A 13,606-nucleotide genomic window follows, 5' to 3' on the forward strand; every position below is an offset into this window, starting at 1 on the left:
AAAGGGGTGGGAGGGGTGGGGGGGTCTCTCTTTTTATGGAGGATTGCTTGCAACTTTTGAGTGGTTTATCTGTAGTGTGGAAGACTATGTTCTCCTTTCACAGTCTGAACATATAAAAAAGATATACTATTCCTTTTTTTGTTTAAGCATTATATATATATATATATATATATATATATATATATATATATATATATATATCACTGGCCCAACTAACTAATTCGGTTTCCCCTAGGAACTACTTTATTGAGAGTTTCATCATTCCTAGGACTCAAACTCGAGACCTCTTCTTAAAGATAAACGGATTCCAATCATCCCACCACACCCTTTGATGATAGATGCTCACAATTGAAACGTTTAGGTCAAAGAAAGAGAATTGTAAAGATCCAATTTTTCAGGAAATATTTTCCAAGGAAAACATTTTCCTTCGTACCAAACACACCCTAAGTGGCCAATATTATGTGACATATCAGCTAGTCATTGTGTGGGAAGACCGAAATTGACATTAGAGTTGTGGATATTGAAGTCTAAGATTTGAAAAAATGTATATTTAGGAAAAAGCCTAGGTACATTAGAATTGATCAGGAAAAAACTAATAATGTGGTGCAAATTTTGCAATAAACTCTTTGTTCCAGTTATGAAGCACTTTCAGTAAATGGTATTCTTTAGTTCCTTTTCAGAGTTAATAAATTGGATAGCAAGAATCATACTTTTATTGTTATTTGGACGTTGTATATGGTCTCATTTCAAAATTATTCATGTAAGTGCCAAACCTGGCTTTCCTAGTAAAATTTTCAGATGGAAGTATATTTTTGAGAGACGGACTCTTGGAGTTTGATAAATTGTCACAACTGGCTTTCTGTCGCACTTTTAATTTGTTTCTCTTTTAGGTAGAGTTGGAAATAATGAGAAAGAAAATGTGAATTAATGAATGAGATACCTAATGCACCAATTAAGAGGAATAGCCATTTTCTAGTTCAAGGACTACTAGCGATTGAAGGTCGTTCGTTGATACATATGACTTTTCAAACTTCCAAAGTATATTTACATCCCTTTTCTTCAAGACATTGGGTACGGACGGACAATTTTCTGTATCAATATCAAAATAGAAACAACTCTCGAATCTACATGCTCGCCAAAAGATTGCTCCATCTATAAAAATACCCTTTCTCAAGTGCACGTCCTTTAGAGAATTTGAAAGTTGACCTCTCAAACGCCTGGTCGGAAATTTGGAGACAGACCCTTGAGTTTAAAGGTTTCAAATTGAGTAGGACTAAGACAGAATACGTGGAGTGCAAGTTCAACGGCATTTCGGGAGAAGTGAACATGGACGTGAGGCTTGACTCTCAAGTCATTCCCAAGAAAGAGAGCTTCAAGTACCTGGGGTCGGTTATCCAGGAGGATGGGGAGATTGATGAGGATGTTACGCACCGTATAAGGGTGGGGTGTGTTGAATGTTGGCCAGTCAAGAATTCTCATATCCAGAAGATGAAAGTTGCAGAAATGAGGATGTTGAGATGGATGTGCGGGCACACTAGGCTGGGTAAGATTATGAATGAAGATATCCGGGGGAAGGTGGGCGTGGCTCCCATAGAAAACAAGATGCGGTAAGCTAGGCTTAGATGGTCCGGGCACGTGTGGAGGAGAAGCATGGATGCCACGGTTATGAGGTGTGAATGGCTGGCCTTGACGAGTGTGAGAAAAGGTAGAGGGCGGCCAAAGAAATATTGAGGAGAGGTGATCAGGCAGAACCTAGTGCGGCTTCAGATTTCCGAGGACATGGCCCTTAATAGGAAGTTGTGGAGGGTGAGCATTAAGGTTGTAGGTTAGGAAGTAGGAGGCTAGATTGTGTTTGTCTTAGGCTGCTAGTGGCTTCAATTGTGTCCATATTACTTCGTTAGGACTGCAGGTTGGGTCATAGGAGACTAGTCCAATAGTGTAGTATCTTGGGGTGCTAGTGGCTCTTACTGTATCCATCTTACTCTATTGTGCTAGTCCAATAGTGTAGTATCTTGGGGTGCTAGTGGCTCTTACTGTATCCATCTTACTCTATTATGTTTGTAGTACTATACCATTGTTATTGCTGCGTTCTCTCTATTTTCTGGTTATTACGTTTTTTATGTTATCTCTCTTTCTTTCTTGCTTACTCTGATATAACTATGCCTGTCTCTTTTCATCTTCTTTAGTCGAGGATCTATCGGAAACAACCTCCCCACTCCTTTGGAGTAGGGGTAAAGTCTGCGTACACACTACCTTCCCCAGATGGGTTGTTGTTGTTTTACCTCTCAAACGCCTCTTACTTTCATCTGGAAGTTTTCGTTTGGAAAGCGATGCTTGACCCTATATTAACTTCGAGATGAGGTGATATAAAATGATTGAAAGCCAAACTCATGTCTAGAAAATATAAGTACTACATACAAGGAAAATTTGCAATACACAGTAACTATTCTGAAGAAGCCAGCTACAACTAACAATATAGACAAAACACTTAGTATAATCTGTACCAGCAGCATCATATGATTCTAGCTACTTTTTCTACTGTAATCAGAAAATCAAAATCATCGAGGCCAATGATAGGTGACCAAGAGGGCTGTACAGGTATGAACATCGGAGTGAGAAGCCTACCCCTTTGATGCAAATGAAAGACAACTTTTCAATTGAAAAGGCTCCAAGAAAGGACCAAACTCATCACCTAGTCCATTTCCTTGTGTAGAGACATAAATATCAGATGCTTGTATTCTGCATTTGTCATGCTGTTCAACATCTTGGTTCTTTGTGTCCAAATTCCTACCGCACTCGCGTTCCATACTATTGAGTCTACTCTCAGGATGGCAAGGAGAATCTTTTGTAGAAATACTGTTAGAACAGGAGCGCAAGGGACTTGCGAAGTGGTACCAAGGACTGCCAGAATTCACACCTTCCAATACGCTCAAGGGACTCATGAAACTCTGGGCCGGTGAACTATCCGTATTTGCACCTTGCACTTCATTAGGTTGATAGCTCAGAGCCGCATCCAGGGTGCTGCTAGTTTGTGCAACAAAGTTAGCAATCGGTATATTTGGATGTGAACGTTGCTTGCGTCTAAACACGCCCCACAAATAGTATTTTCGACGAATCCCTGCAAGTTGAAGGTTTATTAAGTGTTTGAATACTACAGATATCTTGGTTCAGTGGGAAGCAAATAAAGACTTGGGAGGCAGAAATTCATCACTCACTCCAGTCTTTCTGTGGCAATTCACGAGATGAAAACATCAAGACCTCCAAGTCATCAATCGTTGTGCTCATTGCGAGATCATTTTCAATTGCCTCTTCCAACAGAGCATCATAAGCATTTTCATCACTTTAACACAGTATTATCAGACAAAGTTCCAGAACATCCAGATCATAATGTTCAATGAGTGAATTACAATAAGAAGTTACCTTTCAAGCTCGGGAAAGAGATACAGAGCAATACTGTTGTCTGTTGGTGGCGACCTCAGGAAACTCTTCGGCCATACATCACTCTTGGCCAGAATTTTCACATCAAGATTCATTGGAAGCCCCTTTGCTGCTTTAGCTGCCTTTTCACAGGCTTTGTCTGATATATGAGCTACGATATTTATACTGGTTTCACTTTCTCTATTGAAGAGAAAACATCCCCTACAGTTAAAATAAAGACAGTGAATAAAGAAATCTTTTTTTCTTTTGAATTCATAGAAGAATCCTAGTGATACTTTGTTTTCTTCTTTTGAAAACAACATAAAAAGTTTGCACCAAGAAGTTGGAGGAAGAGGGGTGGAGAGGCAATAGCAGAGAGAACTAATCGTCTAGAAAAGGAAATAAAGATCTAAGTGCTTGTGGCGATCACTGAAAAAGCCTTTTATAGGGAGGCAAATCTAAAGTGAGGTATGTGTTCTAAAGCGGTGGAAGTTAAAGTGTTACCTCCAAATGGGCTCAATAACTGGCTGTGCAGGCAAATAATTCGCAGATTCTAGTTCAGGTTCATTATATGAATTGTTGAGTGGAAAATAATGCTCATCAGAGAATGAAGAAGAAAATTTTCCACCAATTGCCCCACCCTCTCCCTCAGAATCACTGTCATCATCAAAAACGACAAACCTCCTCCTTGGCTTTCTCATATCTTGTTGTTTTCCAATTTTGGTAGGCGACGGAGCACTCTTTGGATCTTGCAGAGAAGAGTCACCTCTTAATTGAGCTCTTTCCACCATTCCACCTTCCTCTTTGTTCAATGTTGAACAACAAGTCTCCTGGTATTTTCCTACTAGTGGAGTGTTCCCTGCTTTCACTGATTCAATTGGCTGTTCAGAATAGCATACATCTCCACACTGTTCTACAGTGTCGTTGTTTTCCTTAGTTTCATGAAATGGAGGCTTCTCCTTTTGCAAAACTTGAAAAGGACTATGGGTAGAAGCTGATTGGACTGCTCCACTTGCGTCATGTTTAGCCTTATCTAATCTTTTAGCTTTTAGTTTACAACTGTTAAGCTTTCTTCTCCATTCCACTCGACCATCAATAGCACGAATCTTTCGCACGGTTATCCGCTCACTCTTTCTCAACCCTTCGACCTTAGCAACTTTGGGAGCACAATCCCAACATATCCAATCAATACTGTCATCATCAACGGAGAATTTTTCTAGGCAATAGCTGCAGAAGTAAAGAACAACAAAATGAAATACTCCAGCAGATTTAATAATCTTTTTCAGAGTCTCTAGTGTGATATTGAAGCAAATATAGGAACATTTAGATGCACATTGCAATATCAGCATGACAAATATGCAGACCAAATAGAGGTACATGTAGATGCGCATCCAATAACAGAAGGGAATATTCAGACCAAAAACATTCATCAGAATTTTTGCTAGACTCTGTGAAAGGGGAAAAGAAAACTTATGATCTTAGGAACGTGGAGCTAAGGATTACCCTATTTAGAAGAGAGTACAATGACTTTTAATCAGTTCTTAATTTGGCGTGACAGTACGGGTTATATTTTATAGTATCCAAAGGGTTGAAAGAAAGGAAAACCATAAACTCTACAACTGGCCTTGTTCACTACGAGAAAATACAACATTGTGATTTTCTATAAGCAGAATTTGGTAGGTAGAAACAAAGAATAAGCCACTCAATGAGATGGAAAATAATAAAAAAATAACATGAAACAAACATTTGCGGTCACAAAACTAGGCAAGAATTAGGCTGATGAGTAACTGCCCAAGAAAAACTATAATATCTGATATTAACCTATTTCAATTGCTTATATCCACGGGAAATATCTAGAATTTTTTTTTTTTTTGAGAAGGTAACATTTGTGTGTATCAATATATAACAGTGCATAGGTTGTACTATGTTGTACTGAAACCATATTTAAGGAAATATATAGAATATTGAATACTAATTTAGTGATGAAACATACTGGTGTACGGCAGACTCATGACACTTGAAGCAGTATATAAGAAGCTTGGCATCTCCTTCATCCCCACATGTGAGACAAACACTTCTCTGAGAAAGAAAAAGAAAACGTAAGTGAGCACTAAATTTGTAAAATCGATGAACAAGTGCTGATGAAGATATTCTTTTTTGATAACCACATTGGTGAATTTATCTTATTGTCCTCAAACAATTCTAATGTCAGAAACTTGAAGCTCCTAAATCTTGCACAAACCAAAGTGGCAAAATTTAAGTCCTAGGAATATGTCAAAAGGTTATCACATGAATTTATGAGATTCGACCAATAAGCCTACCTCGACAGGCAAGGGGGAGCAATACTATTATATCATAAATTATAGAAAAAGAGCATAACCCAACTTGTTTGAGATTGAGGCGTAATTCTTGTTGTTGTATAGAAATAGAGCATAAAATTAGTTTTAAAAACTCTAATCAACCCCAAATATAGATACACAGAGAAAGAACCCATACATGTTTGTACTCCCCTAATATTTTCTCACAGAAACTCTCTGTTTTAGAATCCAATATGCCAAAATGAAAATGAGATCTTTTATTTATGATCATTTTTGCCCCTTTCAAAAAATCAATCAATTAACACAAAATAAAAAAGAGGAAAATGGTGGTGAGTAATCCTTGAGACAAAGCATAAGCTTTTTCTTATAGCCTTATTTTGTTTGGCCCAAAGTTCAGGCCACTTTACACAAAACCAACTAAGAAACCAATTCTTCCTTGACATGAGACTTAGCATTAAGCAAACCACCCACTATAAAATGTAATTTAAAATCCTCCCCTGCCCCCATATTCTCCCTTAAATTACAAACAACAACAACAAACCCATTGTAATTTCACAAGTGGTGTCTGGGGAGGGTAATGTGTACGCAGAACTTACCCCTACCTTGTGAAGATAGAGAGACTGTTTCTGATAGACCCTCGGCTCAATGACATTCTCCCTTAAATTAAAAAAAAACAAAAAATTTCCTCCACTCTCCATTCACCCCTTCTTAGTTCCCACATCATATTTACGTGTTTTACAAAGTGGAGATGAAAAAGGAAAACATATGATGAGCACATTGCTTTCGAAAACGGATGCACAAAGTTTATAATCAAATGGGAAATCTGAAACTACAGAAGCAGAGACTGCAGAACTAACACACACACACACAGAGTCTATTCACCATTGTCTCTCAAACACCCAACAACCCAAAATCAAAATAAATTCAACCAAAAAAAAAAACAAAGAAACACTTTTACATGCATTTATCTTCAAAACCCTTCTTTGTTTGTGAGTAATTTATCAGTGAAATAGTTTAAACAAAGACATATAGGAAAAAAGGGATTCCTCAAAAACTTCAAAAAGCTTTAGGAATCAAAGGAGTAGGCATATGAAAAAAGGTAAAAAGAACGAGAGGGAGTTTATACCGAAGCAGAACCAGAACCAGAACCAGACCCGCATTTGGAAGAATCCATTATAGCTTACAAAAAGGAGAGTATGAATGAAAAAAGAGGGAATATGGAGAGAAAGTGGAGTGGAGCCAACATAAGAATATGCACAACCTTATGGGTCCACTAACAAGAATAATGGCCTGGTTCGGTTTGGATCGATTTTTCCTTAAAAAGAAACCAAACCAAGTAAATTGGTTTTTCTAATATTAGAATCAAACCAAACCAATTAAGTTGGTTTTTTATCGATTCGATTTATATCGGATTTTGTCGGTTTTTCGATTTTTTCTTAAATATAAGACATACGCTACCAAACACATATTCCGGCGATCACATTTTCAACGTAATAGTATCAAATCAATTTCCCTTTGAGAAATCTATTATTTACTAAAATATATTGACGATAATTCAATCAAATAGTGATGAATAATTTAAGGACTCAATTAAAAATATTTTTTTTAACATGAAATGGATTCTTACACTTAACAAAAGAAAACTACCGATCAAACAGAATATAAAGGTAAAAAACTGTACTAAAAGTGCAAACGATTAACATTCACCATTCAATTTTTAAAACTTTGTATAAAAACATACATATATATAGGCGTAATAATAAATTTGAAATAGCTACTCCTATAGACGATTTGGTTCGGATTTTTTCAGTTATTTTTTTATTAAAACCAAAACCAAACCAAATTTGATCGGTTTTTAAAATTCAAAACCAAAACCAAACCAAACCAAAAAGTATCAATTTTTTTGGTCGGTTTGGTTTGGTTTTCAGTTTGGTTCGATTTTTCGGATTTTTATGAACACCATTACAGAAGAATAACAGACTCTTCTACTAATTACTCATATTACTACTAGTTTGTATAATTACATAATTCACCATCAAAGGTTATGGTTAAGTGATAATTACTTCTTCCTTTTTAATCAAAGGTTTCGAGTTCAGGACCTGAATATGAAATCGTCTTTGTTAAAGAGCGTCCCTCAATGTTAGTCTTCGCAATGTATGTCATCACGTGAAAAACCAAAATAATAATAATAATAATAATAATAATAATAATAATAATTACACAATTCGATAAATTCAAATACTTATTTATTTGTCATAAGACTCCCAACAACAAGAGGAAATGATCGATTATATTTATATAACCTTGTAATTTCAACAAAAAGTTAGTCTTACAAATATATTTTGTGCTATTTTTTCAGTTTTATTGCAATAGTAGTTTTTATTTATTTCTTCTGAAGCGTATCATAGAAGTAAAATAACATTTGTAATAAACGGCAAAAATGAAATCTACAACCGAATTACTTAATTCATGTTTGTATGCATAATTGGTAATTACATAATGAGATATTTCTCATTTAAAAAAAGATATTAAGTGTCAAAAAATTTAAATGTAGCATATCAAGATGAACAGTTAAATAAGCTTTTATGTGTAAATTAGTACATATCCATTATTACAAGGTATTTCAGAAAAAATAATTTTGGTTGAAAATAATCAGATAGTAATTGAGTAACTGATATTGTAAATAAAAAAAGGTGTCTTTCGAAAAAATAATAACTTAATTTGTATAAAAAGACCTTTTATAAAAATTGTCAAATAGAGAAAAAGATATTTTTAGTCCTTGATTATTGCTCCGACTACTTGCTCCTGTTTCGATCATTTTGAAACAATGAATTTTACTCCCTCCCCCTTCGAACAATTTTACTTTATCTACTATGAACTTTGCATTTTTCTTAAGAAATAATAAATTAAATACATATTTTATTATAATACCCATAATAATATAACAATTCAAAAAGTCTTGATAAATAATTTGAGGAATGAGTAGTTAATGATAAAAGAAAAACAAAAAAATATTTTTTTTCTTAATTTTTTAAAATAGATAAATAAAAGTAAAAATATAATTTTAGTATAAAGAACAAGTGAAAGTGAACGAAAAGAATATTAAAACCATAATGATTTTCGAAGTAGTTTATGAATCTTAAAAATGAACTTGAAAATTTATGTTAGATTCATTCTTGATATTCGAAACTCATTCTTGGGTTTAACAAACTGTTAGTTGAGTACCCTTGCGAATTACTAAAGAACTTGGTTCTTTGTGTTATTCCTTAAATCTGAAGTAAAATAAAAATAATAACTTGTATGTGAAAAATTACCTTGCTCAAAAGGTGCAAAAACAACAATCTACTGTTGATTTTCAACTTCAATTCTACTAGAACAATGAACCAAATGTATCGATTACAAGACTATAACTCAATACTCTCCAGTACTCATACTAAAACTATTTGATTTACAAGTTATTTTACGTATTGTTGAATTGTTACCCATCATATTATATTGTATTGTTCCCAGAATACAATATTCGTTTTGATTGTTTATATAAAACTGATTGTATCGCATTGTTAAATCCATTGCTCCGAAACAATAAAAAGCCCTATTTTATGAAACAACCAAATCGGTGTGGTGAGATTGTTCTGTATTTTTCTTTCCAATTATGCCTACACTTAGTATTCTATATTTCAATTTTACCCTACTTCACCCAACTATGTACTTTGTCTCCAACCTTCTTAGGACAGCTTATCGGGCGGTTATTTACTCTTAACGGTTCGGCTTATCGATTATCGGCTTGTAAATGTATTAATCCGCTAATATAAGAATCGGTTTAGCTATTATCAGGCGGTTATAGAATGGTTATCAGTTTAGATTGTGCCTTTTTAATTAGTAAATAGTGTAAAAGCGGAAGTAAAAATCTAAGACACAAAGAGAGATAGCATTGCAGATCTGCACGAGTTCCAGCAGCAGCACGTTTGAGACCTTTCTTCAGTATAAAAACCATTCCAGTGAACAAGCTTGATACCATTGAAACAGGCTCAATACTTCTCACAATAATCTATCCAAATTTCTCTATTGAAATACACAAGAGAAGAACAATTCAAAAAAAACAAAAACAGAGGGGGTAAACTTAGAAGAAACAACATCCAAGAAAGAATAAATAAAGCAGCAGCTAGATACTCTATTAGCGGATATGAAGATACTTATAAGTAATGGCCTTCAAATATCCTGTCAAACAAAGTAAAAAGAAAAGGAATCAGATACTATTCTGCCTAAATACTAGTAGTATTTTGTATGAACTTTAGAATATCTTCTCAGCAAACTGATATAATCTTCAAGCTGTAATTAGATCTTAGTTGAATAAAGCTTGTACCATGTTGTCTTGAGAGTGAAGATAACTTCCACCAAGATAGTTTTTGACAGCCTTCTAAGCAAATCAGGTATTCGAACTTGATGAACAGAAATAGTGTGATGTGAAGGCAGGCAATAGAGGTTGCAAGAAAAGAAACTTACCATCTGCTGCTCTGGGTTCTGGCTATGGCGAGACAGCCAGAGGGAGAGCTGAGATGGCGAGACAACGAGTCGGGCAGTCGGTGAGCGACTGTCGAGGCGAGACGCTGGCCGATGTGTTGTGAATTGTTGTTGCTAAGAATTTTAGATGTAAGGACTTAGGGTTTCTAAAGTCTAAGAAGGTTTTTGGCTAAAAGCTTATAAGCTCGTCAAATTGGCGTATAAGCACCTTTTGGCTTATCTATGCGTTTGGTAAACACTCAAAGTGCTTATAAGCCAAAGCTAAAATCTGTCATAAGTCATAAGCTGGTCACCCCCAACTTATGGCTTTTCAGCTTATAAGCACTTTTAGTTTGACCAACACTTTTACTAGTTTATCCTTAATAATATTTTCTAATTCACAAAATACTTTTCCCAAAATAAATTTCTTGACTTTCTCTTCATTCCATATTCGTTATTAATTCTTTTCTTTACAATTTCTTTTTAACTTATAATCTTTTGAAAAAAATTCAAGGGTATTTTAGTCATTCTTACAAAAGAATAACTTATCAACAGTTTTTAATCAACACATCAACTGCTTATTATCAGTTTCAGCACTTTTATCCAAACACGTAAATGCTTATTTTAAAAATCAGTTTCAGCATTTAAAAAAACTTTTCAGCACTACAAGCTTATCAGTTATTTACAATCAGCTAATCCAAACGGGCTCTAAATGTCTAGTAATAGAGTAGTACTGGAAGTGAAAGTGTGGATGGGCTTTTTATTATTTTAATATACACATGGATACAAATAAAATATATATATATATATATTAACGGGTTAACGGATTATCCGTTAAGAAAATTGAATAATCTGTCCCCAAATCGATAAGCCGTTAAAAAAAATCAATCTGTTCCACATCCGTTAAACCGATAACCCGATTCCAATAAGCCATTAAGCCACTCTGTTCGATTTTTGGTTTCGATTCGGTTTTAAACACCCCTAGTCCTTCTGCAGTGCATTTTTTTGGTTAGTTTTCCCTCTTTTTTTTTCTGTATTTTTATCTCATCTATGATATTTGCAAACTTTTCGCTAATTTTAATTACATATATAATTTGCTTAGGTTTCTCCCATTCCAAACTACAAGTACTTCTTTTTCCAATGACCATAATTTATAATTCTCCTGATCGTGTTGCAATTATATCTAATTTTTGATATTTATCTTGTGTGAAGTAAATTTTTCTATATGTCCTGGTGCTTTAGCTATTATGGTAGAATGGTGATTCCCTGTGAGGCAGATGGGGAGGTCAAATAAATAAATCATTTTTATTAGTAGTTCTTAATAAGCATCGAATTTAAAATAACTGAGGGTATTTTAGTAAATATAGCAGTACAGTACAGTACAATACGGACAAACCAAACAATAAAGATCTATTAATATATAAAAGGAGAAGCAAATCCGTGAAATTATGCCAAGTGTCAAAACAAGATATCAACACCTGTCATGCTTTAGGACAAAACTTCAATACTTTTGGAGATTCAAAAAAAATATAAAATAGAAAAAAATTACATTATTTTAAATAATTAACAAGTTCAGTTATTAACATCATGGAATCCCACGTTTTGGGCAGTTACTTTTTAAAACTGGAAACTAAAAAAAAAAATTGCTCCAATTTCAAAAAGTAGACTCCCATATTTTTCATTAATTTTTATTTAATTTATTATAAACCTAAAAATTCATCAAAAAAATTTTGCCATTGAATTTAACATAGAAATAGTGAAAAAGCAATAAATAAATAAATAAATAAATAAGTAAAAATACTCCACGATTGATTGTACTCAAACGTAGGCTACAATATTCTAAACTTTAGTAACAAAAAAAAAACAATATTCTAAACTAACTCAAACACCGTAGAAAATTACAGAGGTAAAAAAAAAAACTTAAAAAAGACCCACGTTCTGGAGTATTCATTCGCACTTTTCCCTCATAAATGGTTTTCCTCCAATTTTTCTTAATCACTAACTTTGTTCAATGTGTGGGCTTGAAATTCTGTAATTTCACATCTCTTGATCAAGGTATCCGTAATGATTCTACTTTCGTGCACTCCGGAGTTCAATTTTGAAGTAAAATTTTGAATTGCTAAAAGTTTGTCGGGGACAACATTGTTAAACCATGTTTATAGATTCGAAATCATCGGTTCACAATTTCATCCAGAAAATGTGCTCTATTTTTATTTGAAAATGTGCACGTTCTGCATTTCAATTTTAATTTATTTACTTCTAAGTAGGTTTTGTTTGTTTTGTATTTTTGCAGTATTTTTCACAAAGAGGATATGTGGGATTTTTCTAATGTGATCGACGAAGGGAATATATATTCGGTAATAAAGTAAGTTCTATTTTGCCTATTTTCCCCTTTATTTATCCAATTTAAATATTATTCTTCTCATTCTGCTATAATTTTATATTAACAACATTTCTGGATCTTCTTCTATTTCTTCCTTAAGGCTAAGCTTTTTTCAGGCAATTCCTTTTCAAGAATCAAATTTTCTTTTCTGGCGGGCCCGTGCTCTATAGACTCCCAGTAATTGATTTTTCTTAAATTTTTTGCTTTATTTATCCCAGTAATTGTGCGTGTGTGGGTGTGTTTTTATGTATTTATTAACGGGTCATTTTAGAACTGAATTAAATATTTATTTTCGTTGACTAGAAAGATGATAAATATTTTGCAGTACAAGAGTGGAGCAAAAGTGCTCTGTTTGCGATATTTATTTTCATAATCTCCTAATAATGAAATTATAATGTCTTTCGATGCATTATGATAGTGGGAGGTTAACGTCGAGTCTCAATCTAACTATATATGCATAGGTGTGGGCACGCTAGATATAGTTATATGAATGTGCTCAATAGGATATAGTAGAAGCTTTACCCTCTTGTGGCCAAGCTCTTGAGGCAAAAGGTGAAAAATATGGCATCTTTCACATACCAAGTTTAAAAAAAATTCACATTATCATTTAATATCTCTGATTGGTAATATAAATATCCCTGGTTGCTAAAATTACTGTACTACACAGCAACAAACTGTCGCGAGGTAATTTTAAAGCATTTCTTTAGGACAAATATAAAGATGGCAAAAAAAGTCATAGATATTCAACTGTATATTCTTAGGTCATTCATAGTTCTCTTATCTTCGTATTTTGTTCTTTAAGATCTAAAATGAAAGATTTAGGATAAGTTCCTTTTGATGTCTAACAGAGTGCCGACTCAGTCTTATCCTTCTTCAACAAGTTGCAACCGTAATGATCTCTTTACTCTTTTATTAATCATAAAAACTATTCTTCTAAAACACATGACACAATTTTTCAGTTAAGAAATCTGGTGTGCATTTGGTCAGT

General features: G+C 34.0%; 1 protein-coding gene and 1 long non-coding RNA gene across 2 annotated transcripts; both read right to left on the minus strand.

Moving 5' to 3' along the window:
- Window positions 1-2,381: 2,381 nt before the first annotated feature.
- On the minus strand, window positions 2,382-6,943 carry LOC109214522. Its single transcript, XM_019378446.1, has 6 exons — window positions 6,862-6,943; window positions 5,411-5,496; window positions 3,922-4,644; window positions 3,421-3,639; window positions 3,216-3,340; window positions 2,382-3,118 (listed from the first exon to the last, which is right to left on the minus strand). The coding sequence occupies exons 1-6, from the start codon at window positions 6,907-6,909 to the stop codon at window positions 2,622-2,624; spliced, it is 1,698 nt and encodes a 565-aa protein (XP_019233991.1). The 5' UTR covers window positions 6,910-6,943; the 3' UTR covers window positions 2,382-2,621.
- Window positions 6,944-9,747: 2,804 nt separating this feature from the next.
- LOC109214517 lies at window positions 9,748-10,492 on the minus strand. Its single transcript, XR_002066193.1, has 2 exons — window positions 10,099-10,492; window positions 9,748-9,953 (listed from the first exon to the last, which is right to left on the minus strand). It is a non-coding gene; the product is annotated as an uncharacterized LOC109214517 (long non-coding RNA).
- Window positions 10,493-13,606: the final 3,114 nt, after the last annotated feature.

This window comes from Nicotiana attenuata, unplaced genomic scaffold (genome assembly GCF_001879085.1).
Source record: "Nicotiana attenuata strain UT unplaced genomic scaffold, NIATTr2, whole genome shotgun sequence".
Classification (NCBI taxonomy): Eukaryota; Viridiplantae; Streptophyta; class Magnoliopsida; order Solanales; family Solanaceae; genus Nicotiana; species Nicotiana attenuata.